General features: G+C 46.9%; 1 protein-coding gene across 3 annotated transcripts in view; it reads right to left on the minus strand.

Moving 5' to 3' along the window:
* The window catches only part of UNC80 (unc-80 homolog, NALCN channel complex subunit), a 207,461-nt gene that overhangs the window by 72,901 nt on the left and 113,090 nt on the right, over positions 1 to 21,470 (minus strand). For all 3 annotated transcript variants that reach the window (XM_066575641.1, XM_066575640.1, XM_066575639.1), the window contains 9 exons: positions 18,004 to 18,104; positions 17,798 to 17,884; positions 17,532 to 17,715; positions 17,346 to 17,440; positions 14,877 to 14,966; positions 13,942 to 14,043; positions 3,279 to 3,459; positions 2,820 to 3,088; positions 1,873 to 2,007 (listed from right to left, as the gene is read on the minus strand). In XM_066575641.1, the coding sequence (XP_066431738.1) occupies positions 1,873 to 2,007; positions 2,820 to 3,088; positions 3,279 to 3,459; positions 13,942 to 14,043; positions 14,877 to 14,966; positions 17,346 to 17,440; positions 17,532 to 17,715; positions 17,798 to 17,884; positions 18,004 to 18,104 (1,244 nt within the window). The remainder of the gene's footprint in view (positions 1 to 1,872; positions 2,008 to 2,819; positions 3,089 to 3,278; positions 3,460 to 13,941; positions 14,044 to 14,876; positions 14,967 to 17,345; positions 17,441 to 17,531; positions 17,716 to 17,797; positions 17,885 to 18,003; positions 18,105 to 21,470) is intronic.

Below are 21,470 nucleotides of genomic sequence, written 5' to 3' on the forward strand. Positions count from 1 at the left end.
AGCAATCAATAGAACAAAATATAGAATCTATCTACTATCTATCTAGTCAAATGAGAATTTCAGACGTGGCAGGGTACTTTCCCGCTGATGATGTTGTATTATCGGTTGATTAAACCGATCGTTCGTTGTTGTATTCACCCGATGAATGATAGCTTTGGTTGAAATCATCCATTTTCATCAACTTTAATCCAATGTCTATACGGACCTTAAGCGGAAGACAGCTAGCATCTCAGGTAGCAATTAGTAAGACATGTTCCTCAGTCACTGGGTCAAATACTCTGACCACAGTTGTAAATGTGTGAAATTGAAATTCAGGGAGGAAAATAATTCCCCAACAGTTGTAGAAGATCAGCTTGTTCTGCAGGAAAAGGACATTATAGTTATAGAAGAACTGAGCTTGTTCAAATGGTTGGAGCTTCGGTTCTATCAGGGCGGTTGATGTTATTATAAAGCAAAGATTTTTGACTTTAAAATGACACCAAACACATGTATGGAGCCCTTACAAAACCATAGCTACAGCCTTTTGAAATTGGGTAGGGAATATTGAACTTTCAGCTGGACCTTTGGTCATGGAGACCAAAGCACCCCTAAGACTGAAATATGCACTTGGGGGCTTTCCTTCATGGCAGTACAGGGAGCATGATTGTATTTTCACCAACACTCTTTGCTTTCTGGTTAGGAGTAATATTGGTGATCTTTGGGTCAACAATCATTGTGTCTTGCCTAGCTTTTATTTAACTCTCCAGGTGTAGTTCAATATAATCACTCTTTCCCTTTCCCTATCTTCATTATGTCCTTTCTACAGATTGTATTGTCATGCACTGAATATGAGACATCTGATTGAATACTTTTATTGCTTTATTCCAACTGGAAACAGCGTTGTATATTTTCCATTTGATCCTTGTCTATTTCTGACGCTGCCATGACACCACTCAGAGATATTTCGTCCTGAGTATTGTATTTCCTTATTTTTTAGATGTTTTTAACTCTTTTGTGTCTGCAAAAAAGGCATTGTGTATTTTTTGTATTTAATAGTCCTTCCACCATTTTCTCTGTGTATTATTTTGGAGTGTGCTTCATTTGTACTACGCTGCTTTATCTCCTTATACAAATATCTTTTAATAAGACATAAATTCAAAATCTACAATAAAAAGTAATATTTTTCATTGTTCTCATAAATACAATTAGCGCACTTCTTTAAATACAATTACTCAAACTTCAGAAGGTGAAGGACGGTCGGGAGAAGTTTATACGCATTTAGAGTCCCTGGATACATTTCCAGAGATCCCCGGAATGTTGGAGATTGATTGGAAACTCGCAGGCAGTTGTTTAGGATTGGTACATGGGTGAGGAGGGATAACTCTGCATGGTTGTGGACTAATATCTCCCCTTTATCTATCCTTATATTAATAATATAAGGTCCCTCCTATCCCACTAATATGTGCAAGGTGTGTGGATGTTTTTGGTTTTTGTGCCCTTCCTCCCCCTATTAGGATATTTTAATTTGGGTAGTTGTTCTAGGAGCAAGGATATAGGAAATCTCAGAGCTGGGTTTAGATTTATCACCTCTGGTATCTAACCAATAGACTGGGTTCTGACGTAAAAGGCAATATATTAAATGCTAGATATTTTAAATATGGTTTGTCGGGAAAATTGTCTATTTTTGGTTTTGTTAAAACAAAAATCTTTTCAATAAAAATTGATTAAAGCAAAAAAGTGATATTTTTTTTTTGGGGGGGGGTTCAAAGTTTAGTATGACTACAGGGGGGTTAATAATGACACAAAAAAATGAAATACTAAGCAAATTTAGTTGATGAGTATGCGAATACATTGTCATGATATTTTAAATAGTATCTTAAAATGAAGTCTCACAGGCAGGTCAAGCAAAGGAGCAACACTGGCAAACAACTGAAGCACAAAAGGTTTGCGGTGCAGTACATAAAACTGTCGGCAGGCAAACTCGATCGCTTGGCGCAGCTGTGGGTTACTTTCATAGTCTGCATACACCTGAAGAAAGAATAAAAAGGGTTCAAGTTTACATGAATCTATCTATCTGTCGGTCCACCCACCCATGTCAAATCAATAGTTAGATATTGTTTTTGTTTGTCCTTATTTTGAAAGATAAAATTGTGATTGTTCCCAGTAAGAGAAACCACATAATCTTGTAGATATGATATATTTTAATGGCTAACAAAAATACATGATGTTAATGCAAGCTTTCAGACTTTTACTCAGTCCTTCATCAAAGCATAATGTAATGGATCCAAAGAAACACGCATATTTATACTTTGCACGCAGGGAAATCATACTAAGTAGAGATGAGCGAGCACCCAAATGCTCGGATCTGCGTTATTCGAATCGAGCTTTTCCTAAAATTCGAGAGCTTTACTCGAGTAACGAACCCCATTGACTACAATGGGAGACACGAGCATTTTTGTATGTGGGATGCCGGGTCCCAAGCTTTTTTTTTTTTTCTTGGTTCATTCGCACTCTCTCTCTCTCGTTCTCGCTCGGCGGGGGCGGGGTCAAACACGACTTGATGCTCATTCGAGTAATGAGCAACATCGAGTACGCTAATACTCGAATGAGCATCAAGCTCGACAGAGTATGTTCGCTCAACTCTAATACTAAGGGCAGTAAATTAGATGCAGTTAAAATTTTGAAACAAATGAAAAAAATCATTTAGGAAACTGCAACCATGTTTTTTTTTTAGTGTTTTTGAAGCAAATACCAACTAATATAATTTCTGGACTATGGGAAGTAAATAACAGTGGAATCAGATAAATATAACATTTAATGCTAAATATACTATTACTTGCCTGTAGCATAGTTGGGAGAATCCATTGGTATCCACTGAGTGAGAAGAGATGGTTGAAATGTACAGCTGTGTTAATAACAGTAGCAGCATATTGTCTGAGGAGGGCGCTGTCTTCTGGGTGAAGAATCAGAGCTCCGTTAAAGACATTAAGGAAGAGCATTATCTCATCTCCCCAGGGGAATTCACTCGGCATCCCCAAAAACATCTCTTCAAGAAGCTTTATCCACAAGCTCTTGTGAAGCGTATCTAAACCAAACAGCTCCTTCCCACCTAGAGGAATAAAAAGATGTCCAAATTTCTGAGTTCCAAGAAATGAATAATTGTTAAACTGTTCTACTTTCCCAGTATACTGCCCCAAGGGCTATCATGTCCTCCCACAGTTGCAACTTCTAATTTGAACTGTATGCAGATACTATAAGGTGCTGGTCTTTTTGAATAATCTGAAATGTCGTACACATACCTTGCGGATCATTAAAAAGTGAGAATTCGGCATCAATGGCACTACGTGGAAATGATGGCAGGCGCAAGAGATCTTCTTGGAGCATGGAGACATGAGACTGCTTATGAGCAACGGGAATCTTCTGAGTCAATGATATTAGAAAGAGAACTCTTCCAACTTCCTCTAGTTTTCGAGTAAAGACCTTAGAAAGTTTAAAATGTTGTATATTGGTGAAATAAATAGATATGCATGCTCTACAGCAGGGGTCCCCAACTCCAGTCCTCACGGACCTCAACAGGTCATGTTTTCAGGATATGCTATGGTAAGAACTAGAGATGAGCGAGCACCAAAATGCTCGGGTGCTCGTTACTCGGGACGAAATTTTCGCGATGCTCGAGGGTTCGTTTCGAATAACGAACCCCATTGAAGTCAATGGGCGACCCGAGCATTTTTGTATATCGCCGATGCTCGCTAAGGTTTCCATTTGTGAAAATCTGGGCAATTCAAGAAAGTAATGGGAACGACACAGCAACGGATAGGGCAGGCGAGGGGCTACATGTTGGGCTGCATCTCAAGTTCCCAGGTCCCACTATTAAGCCACAATAGCGGCAAGAGTGCCCCCCCCTCCCAACAATTTTTACTTCTGAAAAGCCCTCATTAGCAATGCATACCTTAGCTAAGCACCACACTACCTCCAACAAAGCACAATCACTGCCTGCATGACACTCCGCTGCCACTTCTCCTGGGTTACATGCTGCCCCCCCCCCCCGCACGACCCAGTGTCCACAGTGCACACCAAAGTGTCCCTGCCCAGCCTTCAGCTGCCCTCACGGCACACCACCCTCATGTCTATTTATAAGTGCGTCTGCCATGAGGAGGAACCGCAGGCACACACTGCAGAGGGTTGGCACGGCTAGGCAGCGACCCTCTTTAAAAGGGGCGGGGCGATAGCCCACAATGCTGTACAGAAGCAATGAGAAATATAATCCTGTGCCACCGCCATCAGGAGCTGCACACGTGGGCATAGCAATGGGGAACCTATGTGCCACACACTATTCATTCTGTCAAGGTATCTGCATGCCCCAGTCAGACCGCGGTTTTTTATAAATAGTCACAGGCAGGTACAACTCCGCAATGGGAATTCCGTGCGCAACCACAGCATGGGTGGCTCCCTGGAACCCACCGGCTGTACATAAATGTATCCCATTGCAGTGCCCTGGACAGCAGAGCTAACGTCAGATTAAATGCAGGTGGGCTTCGGCCCACACTGCATGCCCCAACCTGACCGGGGTTTTTAATTTATAGACACAGGCAGGTACAACTCCCTATTGTGAAGTCCCTGTGGACCGACAGCATGGGTGGGTGCCAGGAAGCCACCGGCGGTACATAAATATATCCCATTGCATTGCCCATCACAGCTGAGGTAATGTCATGTTTAATGCAGGTGGGCTTCGGCCCACAGTGCATGCCACAGTCAGACTGGGGTTCTTTAGAAGTGGACACATGCAGTTACAACTCTGTGTGGACCGACAGCATGGGTGGCTCCCTGGAACCCACCGGCTGTACATAAATGTATCCCATTGCAGTGCCCTGGACAGCAGAGCTAACGTCAGATTAAATGCAGGTGGGCTTCGGCCCACACTGCATGCCCCAGTCAGACTGGGGTTCTTTATAAGTAGACACAGGCTGGTACAACTCCCTATTGTGAAGTCCGTGTGGACCGACAGCATGGGAGGGTCCCAGGAAGCCACCGGCGGTACATAAATAAATCCCATTGCATTGCCCAGCACAGCTGAGGTAATGTCATGTTTAATGCAAGTGGGCTTCGGTCCACACTGCATGCCCCAGTCAGACTGGGGTTCTTTATAAGTAGACACAGGCAGGTACAACTCCCTATTGTGAAGTCCGTGTGGACCGACAGCATGGGAGGGTCCCAGGAAGCCACCGGCGGTACATAAATAAATCCCATTGCATTGCCCAGCACAGCTGAGGTAATGTCATGTTTAATGCAGGTGGGCTTCGGCCCACACTGCATGCCCCAGTCAGACTGAGGTTCTTTAGAAGTGGACACATGCAGTTACAACTCCATGTGGACCGACAGCATGGGTGGCTCCCTGGAACCCACCGGCGGTACATAAATATATCCCATTGCATTGCCCATCACAGCTGAGGTAATGTCATGTTTAATGCAGGTGGGCTTCGGCCCACACTGCATGCCCCAGTCAGACTGGGGTTCTTTAGAAGTAGACACATGCAGTTACAACTCCGTGTGGACCGACAGCATGGGTGGCTCCCTGGAACCCACCGACAGTACATAAATATATCCCATTGCAGTGCCCAGCACAGCTGAGGTAATGTCATGTTTAATGCAGGTGGGCTTCGGCCCACGCTGCATGCCCCAGTCAGACTGGGGTTCTTTAGAAGTGGACACATGCAGTTACAACTCCGTGTGTACCGACAGCATGGGTGGGTGCCAGGAAGCCACCGGTGGTACATAAATAAATCCCATTGCAGTGCACAGCACAGCTGATGTAACGTCAGCTTTAATGCAGGTGGGCAAAAAATTAATTGGATTACACTGTAGGCGAGGGCCCCAAAAAATTGGTGTACCAACAGTACTAATGTACGTCAGAAAAATTGCCCATGCCTAACCAAGAGGGCAGGTGAAACCCATTAATCGCTTTGGTTAATGTGGCTTAATTTGTAACTAGGCCTGGAGGCAGCCCAGTTAAAATAAAAATTGGTTCAGGTGAAAGTTTCAACGCTTTAATGAGCATTGAAACGTATAAAAATTGTTTACAAAAATTATATGACTGAGCCTTGTGGGCCTAAGAAAAATTGCCCGTTCGGCGTGATTACGTCAGGTTTCAGGAGAAGGAGCAGGAGGAGGAGGATGAATATTATACACAGATTGCTGAAGCTAAAAGGTCCACGTTTTTGATGGTGATAGAGAACAATGCTTCCATCCGTGGGTGCAGCCTACGTCTTGTTCAGGTATCGCTGCTGTCCGCTGGTGGAGAAGAGAAGTCTGGGGAAATCCAGGCTTTGTTCATCTTGATGAGTGTAAGCCTGTCGGCACTGTCGGTTGACAGGTCGGTTCGCTTATCTGTGATGATTCCCCCAGCCGCACTAAACACCCTCTCTGACAAGACGCTAGTTGCAGGACAAGCAAGCACCTCCAGGGCATACAGCGCGAGTTCAGGCCACGTGTCCAGCTTCGACACCCAGTAGTTGTAGGGGGCAGAGGCATCACGTAGGACGGTCGTGCGATTGGCTACGTACTCCATCACTTTTACAGTGCTCCCGCCGACTCAGCCTTGACTGGGGAGCGGTGACACAGTCTTGCTGGGGAGCCAGAAAGCTGTCAAAGGCCTTAGAGAGTGTTCCCCTGCCTGTGCTGTACATGCTGCCTGATCTCCGCGCCTCCCCTGCTACCTGGCCCTTGGAACTGCACCTTCTGCCACTAGCGCTGTCGGATGGGAATTTTACCATCAGCTTGTCCGCCAGGGTCCTGTGGTATAGCATCACTCTCGAACCCCTTTCCTCTTCGGGTATGAGAGTGGAAAGGTTCTCCTTATACCGTGGGTCGAGCCGTGTGTACACCCAGTAATTCGTAGTGGCCAGAATGCGTGTAACGCGAGGGTCACGAGAAAGGCATCCTAACATGAAGTCAGCAATGTGTGCCAGGGTACCTCCTCATTCTCCTCCTCCTCCTCCTCAACGCGCTGAGATATAGACAGAAGGGTGCTCTAACTACCCAGCAACATATTGTCTTCCCCCGCCTCTCTTTCCGAGCGCAAAGCGTCTGCCTTTATGCTTTGCAGGGAACTTCTCAAGAGGCATAGCAGAGGAATAGTGATGCTAATGATTGCAGCATCGCCGCTCACTATCTGGGTAGACTCCTCAAAGTTTCCAAGGACCTGGCAGATGTCTGCCAACCAGGCCTACTCTTCTGTAAATAATTGAGGAGGCTGACTCCCACTGCGCCGCCCATGTTGGAGTTGGTATTCCACTATAGCTTTACGCTGCTCATAGAGCCTGGCCAACATGTGGAGCGTAGTGTTCCACTGTGTGGGCACGTCGCACAGCAGTCGGTGCACTGGCAGATGAAACCGATGTTGCAGGATTCGCAGGGTGGCAGCATCCGTGTTGGACTTGCGGAAATGTGCGCAGAGCCGGCGCACCTTTCCGAGCAGGTCTGACAAGCATGGGTAGCTTTTCAGAAAGTGCTGAACCACCAAATTAAAGATGTGGTCAAGGCATGGCACGTGCGTGAGGCTGCCGAGCTGCAGAGCCGCCACCAGGTTACGGCCGTTGTCACACACAACCATGCCCGGTTGGAGGCTCAGCAGCGCAAGCCAGCGGTCGGTCTGCTCTGTCAGACCCTGCAGCAGTTCGTGGGCCGTGTGCCTCTTCTCTCCTAAGCTGAGTAGTTTCAGCACGGCCTGCTGACGCTTGCCCACCGCTGTGCTGCCGTGCCGCGCGACACCGACTGCTGGCGACGTGCTGCTGCTGACACATCTTGATTGCGAGACAGAGGTTGCGTAGGAGGAGGAGGAGGGTGGTTTAGTGGAGGAAGCATACACCGCCGCAGATACCACCACCAAGCTGGGGCCTGCAATTCTGGGGGTGGGTAGGACGTGAGCGGTCCCAGGCTCTGACTCTGTCGCAGCCTCCACTAAATTCACCCAATGTGCCGTCAGGGAGATATAGTGGCCCTGCCCGCCTGTGCTTGTCCACGTGTCCGTTGTTAAGTGGACCTTGGCAGTAACCGCGTTGGTGAGGGCACGTACAATGTTGCGGGAGACGTGGTCGTGCAGGGCTGGGACGGCACATCGGGAAAAGTAATGGCGACTGGGAACTGAGTAGCGCGGGGCCGCCGCCGCCATCATACCTTTGAAAGCCTCCATTTCCACAACCTTATACGGCAGCATCTCCAGGCTGATAAATTTGGCCATGTGCACGTTTAACGCTTGAGCGTGCGGGTGCGTGGCGGCGTACTTGTGCTTGCGCTCGAACACTTGCGCTAGCGACGGCTGGACGGTGCGCTGAGAGACATTGGTGGATGGGGCTGAGGACAGCGGAGGTGAGGGTGTGGGTGCAGGCCAGGAGACGGTAGTGCCTGTGTCCTGAGAGGGGGGTTGGATCTCAGTGGCAGGTTGGGGCACAGGGGGAGAGGCAGCGGTGCAAACCGGAGGCCGTGAACGGCCTTCGTCCCACCTTGTAGGGTGCTTGGCCATCATATGTCTGCGCATGCTGGTGGTGGTGAGGCTGGTGGTGGTGGCTCCCCAGCTGATCTTGGCGCGACAAAGGTTGCACACCACTGTTCGTCGGTCATCTGCACTCTCAGTGAAAAACTGCCAGACCTTTGAGCACCTCGGCCTCTGCAGGGTGGCATGGCACGAGGGGGCGCTTTGGGAAACAGTTGGTGGATTATTCGGTCTGGCCCTGCCTCTACCCCTGGACACCGCACTGCCTCTTCCAACATGCCCTGCTGCTGCACTTGCCTCCCGCTCTGAAGACCTGTCCTCAGTAGGCGTAGCAAACCAGGTGGGGTCAGTCACCTCATCGTCCTGCTGCTCTTCCTCCGAATCCTCTGTGCGCTCCTCCCTCGGACTTACTCCAATTACTACTACCTGAGTGATAGACAACTGTGTCTCATCGTCATCATCCTCCTCACCCACTGAAAGCTTTTGAGACAGTTGCCGGAAGTACCCAGCCTCATCCCCCGGACCCCGGGAACTTTCCAAAGGTTGGGCATCGGTCACGACAAACTCCTCCAGTGGCAGAGGATTCGGAACCATTGCTGCCCATTCTGGGCAGGGGCCCGAGAACAGTTCCTGGGAGTCTGCCTGCTCCTCAGAATGTGTCATTGTAATGGAGTGAGGAGGCTGGGAGGAAGGAGGAGCAGCAGCCAGAGGATTCAGAGTTGCAGTAGTGGACGGCGCAGAACTCTGGGTGGTCGATAGATTGCTGGATGCACTTTCTGCCATCCACGACAGGACCTGCTCACACTGCTCAGTTTCTAATAAAGGTCTACCGCGTGGACCCATTAATTGTGAGATGAATGTGGGGACGCCAGAAACGTGCCTCTCTCCTAATCCCGCAGCAGTCGGCTGCGATACACCTGGATCAGGAGCTCGGCCTGTGCCCACACCCTGACTTGGGCCTCCGCGTCCTTGCCCGCGTCCATGTCCTCTAGGCCTACCCCTACCCCTCAGCATGCTGTATTACCAGTAGTGCAGAAACAGAACGCTGTAATTAAATGTGTCACTTATTGGCCTGTGGTTGGAGGCTGACTTCGCTTACGGAACGCACAGCAGAGGCAGGAAAGAATTTTGCGCAAGCCTGCTGTAACACTTAGCTGGCTGTGTACGAATTAGGACAACTACCCCCAGCAGAGACACAGTACAGTCAGGACGGTCACAGGCAGCCCAAATAGATTTTTTCCCCAAATTTTTTTGGAAAAGCCCACTGCCTATATCAGGGGTGTCAAACTCATTTTCACCGAGGGCCACATCAGGTTTTTGGTGAACTTCAAAGGGCCGATTGTAAGACAGTATAGTAAGGGCTCGTTCACACCAGCGTATTTGCGTACATAATATGCAGTGAGTAGAGGCCATTGATGTCACATGATGTATATTTTCACACAGCATGACCTATTTTGTTGCGTACTACGCACTCCGATAGGCCATTAAAGTGAATGGGCCGCGCAAATACGTGGTGAATGCGCAGGAAACCTGTGTATTCAATGCATATTTGCGCACCATCTCAGTCGGCCAATCTGCGTTCTTTTCTGCGTGCCCAAATATGCAGGCACAAGCGATTTTCGATTGCGCAAATACGTAGCGTATTTGTGCGACCGAAATGCAATTACGCCCGTGTAAACGAGCCCTAATAGTGACCCCCATAGTGGTCGCAGTAGTAATAGTGACTCTGATAGTGGCCCCAGTAAAAATATTGACCCCCACAGTAGACCAGTTAGTAATAGCGATCCCCACAGTGGCCCCAGTAGTAACAGGGTACCCCACAGTGGCCCCAGTAGTAATAGCGACCCCTACAGTAATATTACCCCCTCCCAGCAGCAATATTACCCCCTCCCAGCAACATTAACCCCACCAGCAATATTAACCCCTCCCCCCTGCACCAATATTAACCCCCTCCCAGCAACAGTATTAACCCCCACCCACCCAGCAGCAATATTAACCCTCCCCCCCCTCCCCTTCCCAACCCGGCAGCAATATTAACCCCCTACCAGCAACAATATTAACACCCCCCCCCCCCAACACACCAGCAATATTAACTCCCTCAGCCCCGGCAGCAATCAGAATTATTAACCTCCTCCCAGCAACAACAATATTAACCCTCACCCCCCAGCAGCAATATTAACTTCCCCCTTCCCCAGCCATATGCTTACCTCCTCCTTGCTGTCAGCACCGTTCCTCCTCGTGCTGAGCCCGGGTGGCATATGAACTTTTTCCACAAGACTTCTGCACTATTGAGCAATTCCAGCAACCTGATTGGTTGTTTGGGGAATCAGCCAAATCAGCCTGCTGACTAGTGCAGAAGTCTTGTGGAAAAAGTTCATATGCGTCCGGGTGTGCACTGACATCAGTGAGTAGCACGGCACGCTTCCTCCCTGAGTCCTCTCCTGCGGAACTGAAGAGCAGGGGACTCAAGGGAGAAGGGATCAGCGCTGTCAGTGTGATTACCAGCGGGGAGCTGCGGCACCCCAGCTGGTAATCACTACAGTGGTGTGCGGCCGTCGGCACGCCGCGGGCCACATAACACAAGGCAGCGGGCCGGATTCGGCCCGCGGGCCTTGTGTTTGACACATGTGGCCTATATAGACTGTATATGTCTTTCACTGTCCCTGCCTCACCACCACTACTGGCCCTGGACTATGTAAAATTACTGCAGACTGTTTCACTCTGGACAGGATGACAGCGGTGATGTAAGAGGCAACGCAGAGCCAGGAAAGAATTTTGCGCAAGCCTGCTGTAACACTTAGCTGGCTGCGTATGAATTAGGACAACTACCCCCAGCAGAGACGCAGTACAGTCAGGATGGTCACAGGCAGCCCAAATAGATTTTTTTTCCCAAATTTTTTTGGAAAAGCCCACTGTCTATATAGACTGTATATGTCTTTCACTGTCCCTGCCTCACCACCACTACTGGCCCTGGACTATGTAAAATTACTGCAGACTGTTTCACTCTGGACAGGATGACAGCGGTGATGTAAGAGGCAACACAGAGCCAGGAAAGAATTTTGTGCAAGCCTGCTGTAACACTTAGCTGGCTGCATATTAATTAGGACAACTACCCCCAGCAGAGACGCAGTACAGTCAGGATGGTCACAGGCAGCCCAAATAGATTTTTTTTTCCCAAATTTTTTTGGAAAAGACCACTGCCTATATAGACTGTATATGTCTTTCACTGTCCCTGCCTCACCACCTCTACTGGCCCTGGACTATGTAAAATTACTGCAGGATGCAATGCTCTGGACGCAATGCTCTGCACGGCCGATATACAAAAAAAAAAAAAAAAAGTGCAACATTGCAAAAAGCAGCCTCAACAGTACTGCACGCGGTCAGATGTGGCCCTAAGAAAGACCGTTGGGGTTCTTGAAGCCTAAAATAACTCCTAACGCTCTCCCTATAGCAGCTCCGGCATCAGCAGCACTTTCCCTGATCTCTGTCAGAATGCATCTGTGGCGAGCCGCGGGAGGGGCCGATTTATATACTCGGGTGACACCTGATCTCGCCAGCCACTCACTACAGGGGGGTGGTATAGGGCTTGAACGTCGCAGGGGGAAGTTGTAATGCCTTCCTTGTCTTTCTATTGGCCAGAAAAGCGCGCTAACGTCTCAGAGATGAAAGTGAAAGTAACTCGAACATCGCGTGGTGCTCGCCTCTAGTAACGAGCATCTCAAACACGCTAATACTCGAACGAGTATCAAGCTCGGACAAGTACGTTCGCTCATCTCTAGTAAGAACACCTGTGGCAATGTCTCAGGCACCGACAATAATTACATCACCTGTGCAATGCTGAGGGAATCCTGAAAACATGACCTGTTGGCGGTCCCTGAGGACTGGAGTTGGGGACTCTGCTCTACAGAGACTCTACAAAATACATGTCATGACATTCAATTGTGGTATTTCTATGAATGACATGTTTTCCTGATGCTTCCCTATGGGGTAAAACGTTACATGACAATTGTAAGAATAAACCTTAACCTAAATAACCAGAACTATAAGGGGGCAATACTCAACCTGTTGGTTATCAAAATTCACAGTACACGTGGCACTATGATTGAACTTGGGTTTGATCATTTTGGCATGTACAATTATTCTATTAAGAGAAATTCCATTTTTAGTGCCTTTTTATGAGGACAACCTCACTACTTTGGAAACGGTGCCCCATCTGACTGACCTGTGTTATTATGGCCTTTAGGTAAGTCGTTTTAAAAGAAGATGGGAGGTTAAAAAAAAGGTGATCGGTTCAAATGACATTAATGCAGATTATCCTTTTATTCCTTTCAAATCAAGTAATGGCAGAGCTACTTTCTAAATTACACAGTACTCCGTGCAAAAACTCCTGTAAACATCAGAGTTTCCTATTTCATTTTAAACTCCTTGATGAACATTTTTTCTTTTTTCTCCTGTGTTGTTTGGAAAGCATCTCCAGGCAACATTTCTATATATGCATATTTTTTAGTGATTCAACAGAAGAAAGAAGGGGGAATTGATGTGGAGCAATGACTACAGTGGACTATGACTGAATTAAAATCCCCGCCTGCTGAAAGAGCTGCTTCTGATTGGCTGAAGTGCTCAGCCAATCACAGGCAGATCTTTCAGCAGGTGGGGATTTTAATTCCCCGGCTGCTCAGAGAACTTTATTGCAGAGCCAGGGACAGTGCAGACAGGACGGGGCTGAGCCATGGCAGCTGAAGAAAGAGGAGTATGTGTTATTTTTATTTTTTACACCAGTTTGGCTTATTTTTCAGTGAGGGCTTATATTTAAAGCCCTTCCCTAAAAAACAATTAAGGGGTGCCGGCAGCTGGATCCTCTACGGCAGCTGTCCTCTGTGACAGCTGCTGTTGGGAATTCTTTATTCCTCGCAGGGATGAAGAATTCCTTTGCTACATCTGTGACATAGCAGTGGCGGACAGATAAGTGTGTATATATATATAAAATTTTTCTTTTTTTTCTTTTTTACACTAAAGTGGTTGTTTTTAAGGAAAAAGCTTATATTTAAAGCTCTTCCCTGAAAAACAATTAAGGTGTGTCGGCAGACCATTGCCTTCAATGGAGCCGCCGACAGCAGCCGCGGCTACATTGAAGGCAATGCGTGCATTCCCTGTGGCGCACATATGTCCTATCTTTGCAGGCACATGCCTGTAAAACACGGACATGTGAACACACCATAGGGAATGCATTGGTTGAAAGAGACGCGTGTTTTTGTGCGAGCGTATGCACGCACATAAACACGTTCGTGTGAAGGCACTCCTACAGTATGTATGTCTTTTTCCTTAGCATTACAACTATATATAACTATACTGAACATGTGCACAAAATTAGAGAAGATTCAAAAGCGCAATAGCAGAATAGAGTAACCATAAATTTTTGCTCAGTGTCAACTTCATTTTTTTAAGAAAAACAGAAGAAACTTCATTTTATGTACCTGTTTCTGTATAAGTTCTTGGCCTTTTTCAGGGGACATGTGCACTAGATTCAGCTGTGGTGACACTGATCTCCGGAATGGGTAGATGTCACGTACGTAGGTCTTTTGAACAGGTAAAAATACAGTTAACTCACATTACATATTTGATTATAGAACAAACCCTCTCAGCACGCACTGTTTAACAGCACCACCGTATTACATGAACATTTCTACCTTTGTCTATTATATATACAGCTCCTTGAGCAGAGATGTCATTCCCATTTTTTATTCTAATGAAATGCACTACTTACTTAAAGGGGTTGTCCCGAGGCAAAAGTGAAATTTTTTTTTTGTCCTGTCCCCCTTCTAAAGCAAACATTACTATGCACAAGTGTAAATGGCTTTTAACAAAGGTTTCTACTCACTGTTCTTGCGTTTCAGCAACTTATAAAACTTCTTCCAAGGATGGCCACCGGGATCTTCACCCACGATGCACCGCGGGTCTTCTCCCATGGTGCACCGTGGGCTCTGTGCGATCCATTGCCGATTCCAGCCTCCTGATTGGCTGGAATCGGCACACGTGATGGGGCGGAGCTACGCGATGATGCGTAGAAGGGGGCGGAGCCAGAACACCGCTCGGGCCCAGACCCACCAGAAGGGAGAAGACCCTTCTGCGCAAGCGCGTCTAATCGGGCGATTAGATGCTGAAATTAGACGGAGCCATGGAGACGGGGACGCCAGCAACGGAGTGGGTAAGTGAGTAACTTCTGTATGGCTCATATTTAATGCACGATGTATATTACAAAGTGCATTAATATGGCCATACAGAAGTGCTTAACCCCACTTGCTTTCGCGAGACAACCCCTTTAAATGTAGCATAATAGAAAATTCTATCTGCTTGATATTGAATCTCATAGGTTAACACTTCATTCAAGTACTTGTGGCTTTCATCTCACCTTATTATAATGAGTCAGATTCCATCTCTTATCCATGAGAAAATAGTTTGCAGATTGTGAATCAGATATGTTGAAGAATTCCAGACATTCCTAATAATGGGAATACAGAGAACAGCAGAGGAGTATAGTGATTTCAAGTGAATGCAAATTATTAGTATATGTCCGGCTAAATTTACACTAAATTTGGGGCTTACATTCATTAGGACAGCTTGAAAAAGTTTCATTGACCATATGGCCAAATGAATGAAACTAGAGGTGTATAGAATTTCATATATCTGCCATTAAAAAAAACATTTCTATTAATACAGCTATATTATAAAGGTCAGTAAATTGCCTTTTTCAAGTTAATTGGGGCTGTGGGATCCCGATTTATTCTGGCCAAACAAAGGGCACTCTTTTGGGGTAAATGGCTGCCTAGTATTTTACTTGCACTTGCCAGTCCAACCGATACGTGTAGTGCAGTGATGCAGGCTTACAATGTATTAATAATGCCCAATAAGAAAATCATTGCGGGCTACCCTGCACCTCAAAGTAAACCACACTGGTTCGACACCCCAGGCTTCCCCAGCAGGGTAAACTAGACTGCTAAAATAACAATAAACACATTGTATTGATTAATATTTTGGCCAAAATACACAAGCCCCTGACCGACATCAAGGGTCCTCGTTATCTTGAGAGTCCCTATAGTAGAATTACCAAAAAAAAAAAAATTACAGAAAAAGGACACATCAAGTCTAAATCACAGAAGGTAGCCATATTTACTGGTAAACTGATACAAAATACAAGAGCAGGTAAAGACGCCACATACCTTAGCATGCATATTGGCAAATTACTACACTAAGAAGGTGGTTGTCCATCAGTATATTGCACCTCTGCAATGCGACTCCATATAACAGTTTTTTATATCAGTATGGCCACCTGCACATGGGTGGAAATTCCGCGGCGGGATTTCTTGCAGAATTTCCGCCCGTGCCCACTGCCATAGCATTGCATTACATGCAGACAGCCGTTATTTGACCACGTGAAAACTTTGCGGTAAACAAATCGCGGCATGTCCTATTTCGAGCCTCGCAGAGGCCCGCACAGAAATGTCACTGGAGACACACCGGCTGGGCGCGGGTCACTGCAGGGGAACAGCTGGCATCCTGCTGTGAGAATTCTCGCAGTGGGATCCGACCCAGCCGTCTGCAGGAGGCCTAAGTGATATTTTTACAGCTCTGGCATGAGAAGGAGAAGCATATTATAGGAATTTTTTTTAGTTTATTACATTCATAAATTATAATGCTTTTTATGGTTTGTACTTGCTTGCAAAATACACATTGCAGTTGATTAATTGACAATAATGTACTGCTCCATGTTAGGTCATTGTGAAATTCTTTTGTGTTGTTGAGTAAAGGAGCATTTAGACCCAATGATTCTCACTCAAAATTCGCTCAAAGACATCTTTTGAGCGAGAATCGTTGGGTCTAAATGCCCGGACATCGTGCAGTTTTCGTGCATGAGTATTTCCTCGCTTAATTCTAGTTTTCTTGAATTGAGCGATGAACTCTTATCAGCGGTGCAGGCTGTTATCACAGTCGGCAGCGCTGATAAGATTCTTTCAGCTCACGACCCATTGGTAGTTCACAGCAGGACGTGAGCTGTAATTGCAGAGAACAATACAGCTGTTTGCTTATGCAAAACAGCTGTATTTTTCACCAAGCAATTGCGGCGGTGTCCTGCTCCGCCTGTATAGTTCTTAAGTAGCTACTTAGCTACTATAGACTATGCAAAGATGATCGCTCAAAACTGTCACTCAAACTGTTGTTTCAGCGACTTTTGAGCGCTCAGCTATCTGTGTAAATGGAGTCTAAGGTAAATGCACATGGTATTAAGGAATAACTCGCAGCTGCTGAAAAACGCTAGGTCGTTGTCATTAGAAAAGTGAAAGAAAGTCAGTCACACTCTATGCAAATTATAAGCCCCACCATCTTTCCCCAAAACAACTGTTGTTGCAGGTGTCAGAAATATGCATTGATAAATCTACACTTTCATCAATAGGCTCTTTTCATGGACTCCTTTTAGGTTTACAGTTGCTTAGAGCTCCAACCAATCAGAAAAGGACCACTGCTCCAAAGTCTTGTGATCTCTATGCCCATTTTCTGGTTTTTGATGTAGCAGATTCAAGGACCATATGGATGCATATTTAACAATTTGTCTTGTAGTGTGCTTGGTATATCGATAGACTTTGTATCTACAGTCAGAGGCATAACTTGAAGCTGCTGGGCCCCAGAGCAAAGTCTGGAACTGGGCCCTCAACTACAAAGCTTCATTGATAGTATTTGGTTTGGAGACTTTATGGGCCCTCTGGGGCTCCTAGGCCTGGTGCGACCGCACCCTCCGCACCATTTATAGTTACGCCCATGTCTACAGTAAATAGCAGTGAGAGTTTCCTTATAGAAATAAGATTGGGTGTTTAAGGCTGCTCACCTTCAGCAGTGCTTCAAACTGAGTATCTTCATGTACTGGCAATTGAGTAGGAATGTCACATTCATTCTGCCCATGAACGACAAGGGTCTTTGTACCTACCATAGTAAAACAAAAACGATTTTAGTATAACTGTAATATCTATTAATACTGAGAGCCCTTGATCAGTGATCTTTGGGAATTGCTCACCTGGCATCGATGCTGTCACAAGTAGTTTAACCTCACATTGTTCCTTTTTCATTGTTTGCTTCAGGTCTTTAAAAAATAACCCTTCCACGTACCCAACTACTTCCCACAAAAAGGTCAAGGTTGCTGAAATGGCATCCATTCCCCATTCACATGGTGTACGTACAAAATACATAATTAGGCCAACCTAAAATAAAAGGGACACCAATGAGTGAACACTAGTACACCGGTTCATATTTTGCAAACAAGATTGAAATAGAAGAACTCACCAAGTAGTTGAACAGAATGTGTGACGTTTGAGCAGGGAAATCTCCGATGTTCAACAGCAGCTTTCTCAACATATAGATGAGTTCATCCTAAAAACAATTATCAGGCATATTGCACATCAGTTGTTTTTTTACGAATAGTATTAGAATTTTTTCTTACAAAAACGCACAGCGAACATTCGTAGAGAGATAAAAGGTTCTTGTGTTACCTGTCGATTACTGATAGTCAGTTTTTCCAGGAAATGTCTCAGGACTGTGGATGGATCTTCGATTAGACAATTCCAAAGCACTTGCTGAGCTACAGCACTTACTGTGGGAACAATAAAAGATTGAAATGCACTATTCTCGGGTCAGTTTTATACTACCTTAGGTTGCGTTCCCGGACATAGCTCTGCCCTGTTCCGCCCCTCCCATTGCAAATAGTGGCGAGGGGCAGAGAGCGGGTGGAGAGGAAGCGGGAGCTAAGTGCACTGCTCCCGACTCTTCCAGCCTCCTCCCCCTGCAGAGAGGGACGCCGTATATTAGCTGGGCGTGAAAACCCAGCCGATATACGATCGTCTGAATGCGCCCTTAAATTGTACTGGCAATAATATGGCTGACATCGGTCAAAATAATAAAGCAACAAACACATTTCACATTTAAAGAGCACATAGCACTTTTTTCATCTAAATAAGGCAAATTTTGTGATGATGATTAGAGATGAGCGAACGTACTCGTCCGAGCTTGATACTCGTTCGAGTATTAGCGTGTTCGAGATGCTCGTTACTCGTAACTCGAGTTACTTTCACTTTCATCTCTGAGACGTTAGTGCGCTTTTCTGGCCAATTGAAAGACAGGGAAGGCATTACAACTTCCCCCTGCGACGTTCAAGCCCTATACCACCCCCCTGCAGTGAGTGGCTGGCGAGATCAGGTGTCACCCGAGTATATAAATCGGCCCCTCCCGCGGCTAACCACAGATGCATTCTGACTTAGCTGAGGGAAAGTGCTATTGTGTTGGAGCTGGTATAGGGAGAGCGTTAGGAGTGATTGTAGGCTTCAAGAACCCCAACGGTCCTTCTTAGGGCCATATCTAACCGTGTGCAGTACTGTGGAGGCTGCTTTTTGCAGTGTTGCACTTTTTTTTTTTTTTGCTATATCGGCCGTGCAGAGCATTGCGCCCTGCAGTAATACTCCAGGGACAGAAGTGGTGGTTAGGCAGGGACAGAAGACATATAAATATTATTGATTGAATATAGGCAGTGGGGCTTTTCAAAAAAATATTGGGCAAAAAATCTATTTGGCCTGCCTGTCACTGTGCTCAGTGTTCTGGGTCTGTGTGTGCTGGGTGTAGTAGTTCTCCTAAATCATACGCAGCCAGCTAAGTGTTACAGCAGGCTTGCGCCAAATTATTTCCTGGCTCTGTCTGGGCTCTGAAATTACTGCAGTATTGCAGTCCACAGTGCAACACTCTGCAGTTCTGTGACATACTCCAGGGACAGAAGACATATTCCTTGAATATAGGCAGTGGGGCTTTTCAAAAAAATATTGGGCAAAAAATCTATTTGGCCTGCCTGTCACTGTGCTCAGTGTTCTGCGTCTGTGTGTGCTGGGTGTAGTAGTTCTCCTAAATCATACGCAGCCAGCTAAGTGTTACAGCAGGCTTGCGCTAAATTATTTCCTGGCTCTGTCTGGGCTCTGAAATTACTGCAGTATTGCAGTCCACAGTGCAACACTCTGCAGTTCTGTGACATACTCCAGGGACAGAAGACATATTCCTTGAATATAGGCAGTGGGGCTTTTCAAAAAAATATTGGGCAAAAAATCTATTTGGCCTGCCTGTCACTGTGCTCAGTGTTCTGGGTCTGTGTGTGCTGGGTGTAGTAGTTCCCCTAAATCATACGCAGCCAGCTAAGTGTTACAGCAGGCTTGCGCTAAATTATTTCCTGGCTCTGTCTGGGCTCTGAAATTACTGCAGTATTGCAGTCCACAGTGCAACACTCTGCAGTTCTGTGACATACTCCAGGGACAGAAGACATATTCCTTGAATATAGGCAGTGGGGCTTTTCAAAAAAATATTGGGCAAAAAATCTATTTGGCCTGCCTGTCACTGTGCTCAGTGTTCTGGGTCTGTGTGTGCTGGGTGTAGTAGTTCTCCTAAATCATACGCAGCCAGCTAAGTGTTACAGCAGGCTTGCGCCAAATTATTTCCTGGCTCTGTCTGGGCTCTGAAATTACTGCAGTATTGCAGTCCACAGTGCAACACTCTGCAGTTCTGTGACATACTCCAGGGACAGAAGACATATTCCTTGAATATAGGCAGTGGGGCTTTTCAAAAAAATATTGGGCAAAAAATCTATTTGGCCTGCCTGTCACTGTGCTCAGTGTTCTGGGTCTGTGTGTGCTGGGTGTAGTAGTTCCCCTAAATCATACGCAGCCAGCTAAGTGTTACAGCAGGCTTGCGCTAAATTATTTCCTGGCTCTGTCTTGGCTCTGAAATTACTGCAGTATTGCAGTCCACAGTGCAACACTCTGCAGTTCTGTGACATACTCCAGGGACAGAAGACATATTCCTTAAATATAGGCAGTGGGGCTTTTCAAAGGCTGGGACAGAGTCAGAGCCTGGGACCGCTCACGTCCTACCCAACCCCAGAATTGCGGGCCCCAGCTCAGTGGTGGTATCTGCGGCGGTGTATGCTTCCTCCACTAAAGCACCCTCCTCCTCCTCCTCCTCCTCCTCCGCCTCCTACGCAACCTCTGTCTCGCAATCAAGATGTGTCAGCAGCAGCAGCACGTCGCCAGCAGTCGGTGTCGCGCGGCGTGGCAGCACAGCGGTGGGCAAGCGTCAGCAGGCCGTGCTGAAACTACTCAGCTTAGGAGATAAGAGGCACACGGCCCACGAACTGCTGCAGGGTCTGACAGAGCAGACCGACCGCTGGCTTGCGCCACTGAGCCTCCAACCGGGCATGGTCGTGTGTGACAACGGCCGTAACCTGGTGGCGGCTCTGCAGCTCGGCAGCCTCACGCACGTGCCATGCCTGGCCCACGTCTTTAATTTGGTGGTTCAGCGCTTTCTGAAAAGCTACCCATGCTTGTCAGACCTGCTCGGAAAGGTGCGCTGGCTCTGCGCACATTTCCGCAAGTCCCACACGGACACTGCCACCCTGCGCACCCTGCAACATCGATTTAATCTGCCAGTGCACCGACTGCTGTGCGATGTGCCCACACAGTGGAACTCTACGCTCCACATGTTGGCCAGGCTCTATGAGCAGCGTAGAGCTATTGTGGAATACCAACTCCAACATGGGCGGCGCAGTGGGAGTCAGCCTCCTCAATTCTTTTCAGAAGAGTGGGCCTGGTTGGCAGCCATCTGCCAGGTCCTTGGAAAGTTTGAGGAGTCTACCCAGGTGGTGAGCGGCGATGCTGCAATCATTAGCGTCACCATTCCTCTGCTATGCCTCTTGAGAAGTTCCCTGCAAAGCATAAAGGCAGACGCTTTGCGCTCAGAAACAGAGCTGGGGGAAGACAGTATGTCGCTGGATAGTCAGAGCACCCTCCTGTCTATATCTCAGCGCGGTGAGGAGGAGGAGGAGGAGGAGGAAGATGAGGAGGAGGGGGAAGAGACAGCTTGGCCCACTGGTGAGGGTACACATGCTGCTTGCCTGTCATCCTTTCAGCATGTATGGCCTGAGGAGGAG

This window comes from Eleutherodactylus coqui, chromosome 8 (genome assembly GCF_035609145.1).
Source record: "Eleutherodactylus coqui strain aEleCoq1 chromosome 8, aEleCoq1.hap1, whole genome shotgun sequence".
NCBI classification, from domain to species: Eukaryota; Metazoa; Chordata; class Amphibia; order Anura; family Eleutherodactylidae; genus Eleutherodactylus; species Eleutherodactylus coqui.